The 6,669-nt window shown below is 47.0% G+C and overlaps 2 protein-coding genes across 2 annotated transcripts; both read right to left on the reverse strand.

Annotated features, from left to right (window-relative positions):
• Positions 1-955: 955 nt before the first annotated feature.
• Positions 956-2,154, reverse strand: LOC140205449 (histone H3). The gene has a single exon (XM_072273055.1). It carries the CDS (start codon positions 1,778-1,780, stop codon positions 1,370-1,372), a length of 411 nt encoding a protein of 136 aa, XP_072129156.1. The 5' UTR covers positions 1,781-2,154; the 3' UTR covers positions 956-1,369.
• A 444-nt stretch (positions 2,155-2,598) lies between these two features.
• On the reverse strand, positions 2,599-3,851 carry LOC140205448 (histone H1-like). The gene has a single exon (XM_072273054.1). It carries the CDS (start codon positions 3,812-3,814, stop codon positions 3,191-3,193), a length of 624 nt encoding a protein of 207 aa, XP_072129155.1. The 5' UTR covers positions 3,815-3,851; the 3' UTR covers positions 2,599-3,190.
• Positions 3,852-6,669: the final 2,818 nt, after the last annotated feature.

Consider the following 6,669-nt stretch of genomic DNA (forward strand, 5'->3'; position numbering starts at 1 on the left):
CAATTAGGGCTTTAAAAACAAACAGGAGAAACTTAAGATCAATTCTAAACCGTACTAGTAGCCAGTGGAGAGAGGCCAGGATAAAAGTAATACTGTCCCTCTTCCGTGCACCTGTCAGGAGGCCGGCTGCGGCATTCTGGACCAGTTGCAGGCGGGACAGGGGCGACTGACTAATCCCAGTATACAGGGAGTTGGAGTAGTCCAAGCGGGAGGATATAAGGGCGTGGATGACTTTCTCGAGATCTTTGAAAGAGAGAAACGACTTGATTTTGGCAATAGTACGAGACAGGAAGAAAACTGGCTTTTACTACTGTATTAACTTGCTTGTCATCAGATAACAGAATGTTGTCTGATGACTGACCTTCAATATGGGACGCGTACGTCTGCAGGTTTATCCGGAGCGCAGGGTTTCTGTTCGGTTCTGGAGGTGGAAGATGAGAGGCCGCCCTCTGTCCTGTCCATCCCTCTGACTGACTCCACCACTTCCCGTCACTCTGACTCTACCTCCCAATCTCTCACTGTGCGCTTCTCTTTGAAATGTTAACTCTTTATTGCGCGACTAAAGTTCAAATAAACGGGTGGATTAGGTTTTTGGGTAATTATTGACGATTATACCGCTGGATTGAAACCGCTCCGAACATCGATTGGACGGTATCGGATCAGGAATATACCGGTGTTACATGAAGGGTCCGGAGATGAAATTCCCATTCAGTTCTGATGAGCGCAGTAAGACAGAGAGCTGCCTTAATCACCAATGAACAGAGAGCAGGGGAAAAAAAAGCGCCGAAAGGAACTGTCAGGTTCCCGGATGGCCGGAAAATGTTAAAATGCCGCCGAAAATTATTTCTTGATCTGTAGTCTGCAAAAGTACACATTTACTCATTACTTCGATCAAGATTTATTTTACAGTAACAGCCCGATCGTTATTTAATTCACAAGTTCGAATGTTTCTGGTTATCGAGCGGTCGGGGACGGCCTGTGTATAAAGGTTATGAACTTGTCGCTCTTATCAAACTGCGAACTTGCAAGGTGGAAAAAAATCGGAATTCCAGCATCTGCAGACTTTTGGTATTCCCCTGAACATATCATGGACTCGACCAGAAATGGGACTGGTCACTAAGAACTGCATTTATTAAAGGACATCTCCAAAACAGTAACAACCGCAAATAGCTAGAAACTTGCCCACAATAACCAACTGGGATTTGTGAGAAGCTGTAATGTCTTATTGAAGAAAACTCCCACGGGGAAAGGACAGAAGGGAATGGCATGATTAACAAAGGGGTAATGAACAGGAATTGACAGCCCTTTTCTCTGCCGGATTAGTGGCTCTGAAAAGAGCCTTTTGTTGTGCTTGGTGCCGAGGTCAGGTTTAGGCGCGCTCGCCGCGGATACGCCGGGCCAGCTGGATGTCTTTGGGCATGATGGTGACTCGCTTGGCGTGGATAGCGCACAGGTTGGTGTCCTCAAAGAGCCCCACCAGGTAAGCTTCGCTGGCCTCCTGCAGGGCCATGACGGCCGAGCTCTGGAAGCGCAGATCGGTTTTGAAGTCCTGAGCGATTTCGCGCACCAGGCGCTGGAAGGGCAGTTTGCGGATGAGCAACTCGGTGGATTTCTGGTAGCGCCGGATCTCCCTCAGAGCCACGGTGCCGGGCCGGTAGCGATGGGGCTTCTTCACTCCGCCTGTTGCCGGAGCGCTTTTGCGCGCCGCTTTGGTCGCCAGTTGTTTGCGGGGAGCTTTGCCACCGGTCGATTTACGCGCTGTTTGCTTGGTCCGAGCCATTCTCCTTCAGCAGTGCGATCACAGCCTGAAATATCAGGATTGAAGTGTCAGAGCAGACGCTGGGTCTGGCTTTTAAAGAGTTGATGAAGGGCCGCCCAGCTCCCTCTGATTGGTTGGAATGGAGATGTCCATCATAGGGTCCCAGCGGTGCGATTGGATGCCTTTTCTTAATCATTTTGAAGATGGCCGGCGGTGGGGGTGGGGATTATTACCGGTTACCAAATATGGAAACTGGTGACTGAGGGTCAGAATTCAACCAATCTGACAGCAGATTGGATCCCCGGTCAATTTCAAATCGCCCGCCAATTTCTAGAGCAACTGTGACTAGTTTCTTACAATTAATGCAATGGTGAATTATCAAATTCCATCTTGATGTAATTTATCGTTTTTAATTCCCTCATTTTTCAATTCTGCCGGAAACGGGAGGTCATGCAGAAAGAATTGGGATTGATTTTATTTACTGCATTTACTAAATTGTTTTGGGGAGAAACAAAGCCGCAAAAAATACAGGAATCTACACTGAACTGATATGTCTATAAAAACATCAATTACAAACAAATAATAAATCCTTTCTCCTCCCGCTCCAAGTCGCTGCTCAAAGATAAACCGATTATCACTGCCTCTTTTTATACATAGCGCCCTGACCTGCCCGAGAGAAACAGTGTCGGAGTAATAGAGCAGAGTCCTCTCACCTTCCAGCACCGTCCCTATTTTACTTCAGCCGCTAATTTCCAACGCTTAATCCGAACATAGAATTAAAATACAGCGCTCCGCACAATCCTTCAGAAGCGCGAGTTCTTTATTGAGTCAGAATCAGGTTCATTATCACCGGCATATATCGTGAAATTTATTAATTTAGCGGCAGCAGTACAATGCAATACATAATATAGGAAAAAGTAAATAAGTAATCCATTACAGTAAGTCTATATATGTGCATATTAAATAGTTAAAGTACAAACAGTGCAAAAATTCATAGCGTGTTAGCCGGTAATTTCTCTATTATGTTTCATCCCTCTCCTCAGATAGTTTAGCAGTTTAGTCACCTTAACCCTGAATTGAAACTTCCATGTTGGGCTTTGAGCTGTGAGACCGGGATTCTCCGCCAGTGTTACCATCTCCCGGCGTCGAATGAGAAAGAAACGACCTTTGAACGGAGACCGAAGCGGAACACATCCGTGTCCAATTGAGTCTCGGTCCGAATATCCGATACTGTATTTTATTTCAGATACTAGGGAAGGGACAGTATCGCCGAATGTCAACGAGGCACTGGGGTTCCCAGGTTTTCGGGAAACAGTTCGCACTGACATCTAAACCGACCAGGATCTGGAATCGCGCGATTCAGGATCAGCTCTTATCTGGGAAATGTGGGTGGCTCTTAAAAGAGCCTTTGGTTTCGGGTCTTTACTGTATTTACTTTTTGGCCGCTGTCTTCTTGGCTTTCACAGACTTTGCCTTCGGCTTGGGTTTTGCCGACTTCTTGGCCACCTTGGGGGCTGCAACCTTCTTCGGACTCTTGGGCTTCTGCGCGGTCTTCTTGGTCGCTGTTTTCTTAGCTGCCGCTTTTTTAACCGCAGTTTTCTTAACCCCTTTGGTCTTGGCGGGAGATTTCTTGGCACCTGTTTTCCTGGCCACAGATTTCTTGGTCACTGCCTTCTTGGTCTTAGATGCCTTGGCCGCTGGTTTCTTCGCTTTTTTCACGACTTTCCCGGTATGTTCTTTTTTAGCGGCTCTCAAGGAGCCGGAGGCACCTGCGCCCTTAGTGTGAACCAGGGTGCCTTTATCCAATTTCCTTTTAATGGCCATCCTGATCTGACCTTTCAGCTTTTGTACATCGACGCCGCTGCTGGCCAAACTCTTCTTTATCGCGGCTACGGACACCCCTCGCTGACTGCGGCAATCGGCCACAATCTTGTCGATCTGATCGCCCAGTTTGGGACCGGTTGACTTGGTCCGGACGGCCGCCTTCTTCTTCTTGGCAGCCTTGGTTGCAGAGGCGGGTGCCGCTGGTGGGGCCACTTCTGCGGTCTCGGTCATGGTCGGAACCTCTGCACAAACTCTCTCGAACTGTGAAGTGAGTGAGAAATGAAGCGAGAGGCGGCGGTGCTGAGCAATTTAAAGGCAGCGAGCGGACGGGGCGGAGACATCCTGCAGTCAGCTCCCGGCCGCTCCGTCTCTCTGTGTTTCTCTCTCCCGAAAAACTCTCCGATTCCGATTAAAATAGGACATCCCCAAGACCCAGACCGCTCTCTGTCTGTGCCCGAGGCCGGATTCTCTGCTGTAAAGAAAGTTTGGTCCGAATTAAATGCAGCAGTTTCTATATCAACCCGTTTCACTGCTGCACTGACCTCATTCTTCCCCGGGATCGGGACATTTTCTCTGTTTCCCGACTGAAATATTGAAATCAACTAAAAAATCGCGGTTAATTCCCACTTAAGGACTGAGCTGGGGAGCTGTGCCATCCCGGAGCAGGCAAATTGTTTTATTTTCTCTAGGTGGGGATGAAAAATCCAGCGATGTGACCGGACTCACAAACACAGTGATACCAGTCTAAGCCGTCAGGCCTGTTAGCACACTCTCCCTGACACACCGTTCAGATCTGTACATTCACAGCACCAACTGTTGGCCCGGTGCACCGTTCCCAGCGCAGGTTTTCCTCTCCGCTCGACCTGCTCTCCGGATTATCGCGTGTTATTTGTAGATTCCCAGCTCAGTAACACCCCGAGGCCGGCGCTCCTCACCCACCCTGATCCCTTGGTTTCGGTTGGATTCATCTCCTCTTTACATGGGCTACATTTTCATTTCGAAAGGAGACGAAGACCCTTTGCAGTGATCAGCAATATTCTGTATAATTGACCTGCCTACTTTTTTCTTCAATTTCTCGGTTAATCTCACAAATCTGTTCTAGTTCCTTGAAGAGGTAACCCAGAGATTTGGTGAGTGTATCACAGCCACATCGTATTATATCATCACAAGAAAAGCATCAATGAAACATAAATTAGACAAAGTCCCCATGGAACTGCAGTCTGGAAGGTTAGATGACACGGGAATCCAGGGAGAGGTAGAAGTGGATAGATACTCGGCTTGATGTTAGGAGACGGGGGTGATGGTCGAAGGTTGTTTACGGGACTGGAGATCAGTGAGGAGTGACGAGTCACAGGGATCGGCGCCGGTCCCATTGCTTTTCATCAGTCATATAAAGGATTTGGATGAGAGTGTACAACACACCGATGGAAAGTTTGAAGATGACACTAAGCTAGGCGGTAGAGTCATAGAGCAGCAAAGCGCAGATAAATTGTCGGTATAACGTCGCAACTCCCGGATTAAATGCCCCGATTGACTGATGCTAAACACGTCTTTCACGTCCCGGTCTGCCAGTGACGCCACTTACAATGAGCAATGCTCTTGTACTCCTCAATCCCTCTTTCCCGTGACACTCCCGAGTTCCCCACCATTCCATGTATAAACCCTACCTTGGTCTGACTTTCCAAAATACATAATCTGAATTGTAATCCGTTTGTCAATTCTCAGTTACACTTCAGTAACTGAGCAAGATCTCCTTGTAATCATCTTCACTATCAAGAATACCTCCTTATTTTGTGTCTTCCACAAATCTTGTGTTTTTGTAATATGACATGTATATTAAAAAAAAAGAATAACAAGGGTGCCAACACTGACACCCGTGGCACATCACAAGTCCCCAGCCTCGATTCCTCACACACACAAAGCTATGCCAACTCCTCACAATCAGACTCCATCTGCCCAAATACTGGTAGATTCTGTCCTCACAATCCCCTCCAGTAACTTCCCCACCCCTGATGTCAGTCTGAGTAGCCTGTCGTTCCCTGGCTTATCCTTGCTGCACTGTTTAAACAATTGAATGACAATAGCACATTCTGGTCTTCAGCAACTTCAGCAGTGGCTAATGATGAAGCAAGTGTCTCCACAAGGGCTCCATAATTTCCTCTCTATCCTCCCACAAAGTCCAAGGAAGCCTGTCAGGCCCTGGGCTTTTACCCATCTTAATGTGCTTAAGGCTGCAAATACCTCCTCCTTGGTAATATGAATGTTCTACAAAAGCGCCACTTGTTTCTTTTATCTCTTGAGCTATAATTTTCTCCTTGGTAAACATTGAGGAGAAATATTCATTACAAATCCCACCCACCTCCTGCAGTTGATGATCTTGACAGCAGTGCTGATCCCTAAGGAAACCTAATCTCTCCCTAGCCACCCCTGTAGTTGAAGAACCTCTTGGGAGATTCCTTAACCTGCCAGGTCCACCTCAAACCCTCTCTTTGCCCCTGGTTTCCCTCCTTCATCTTCTAATAGTTACCAAATGATGCTAACCTCCTAAATGAAATGTATATTTCCTTTTTGTCTTGACCTTAACTTCATTCTCTCTCATTAGCCAAGGATGCCAAAACTTGCCAGGTTTCCTTTCACCCAAACATTCTGTTCTTGGACACTTATAAACACTTCCCACTTGCCATTCATTCCTTATCTTTCATACAGTCTCTTCAAATTGACCTTGTCTAGTTCCGAATACCACCAGCATGACCCTGCTGCAGTTCACAGCCCTAACCAGTGAAGCTGACCTATCCTTTGCCATTACTAAATTAAACTAGCAGAGAGACTGAAGAAGGGATCAGAAATTACAAGGGAGTATTGGCCAATTGTGTAAATCAGCTGAGGAATGTTAAATGATGTTTAATACAGATGAGTGAGGTGTGGTAATTTGTGAAGTCATATCAGAGAACTTTGTTAATACAGCCCAGTCTATCACATAAATGAGCCTCCCTTCCATTGACTCCAGCTGCATTTTCCGCTGCCCCAGGAAGCAGTCATGATAATCAAAGATCCCTCCCACCTCCATCATTCTCTCTTCCTCCCAC

Source organism: Mobula birostris, chromosome 11, assembly GCF_030028105.1.
Source record: "Mobula birostris isolate sMobBir1 chromosome 11, sMobBir1.hap1, whole genome shotgun sequence".
NCBI lineage: Eukaryota > Metazoa > Chordata > Chondrichthyes > Myliobatiformes > Myliobatidae > Mobula > Mobula birostris.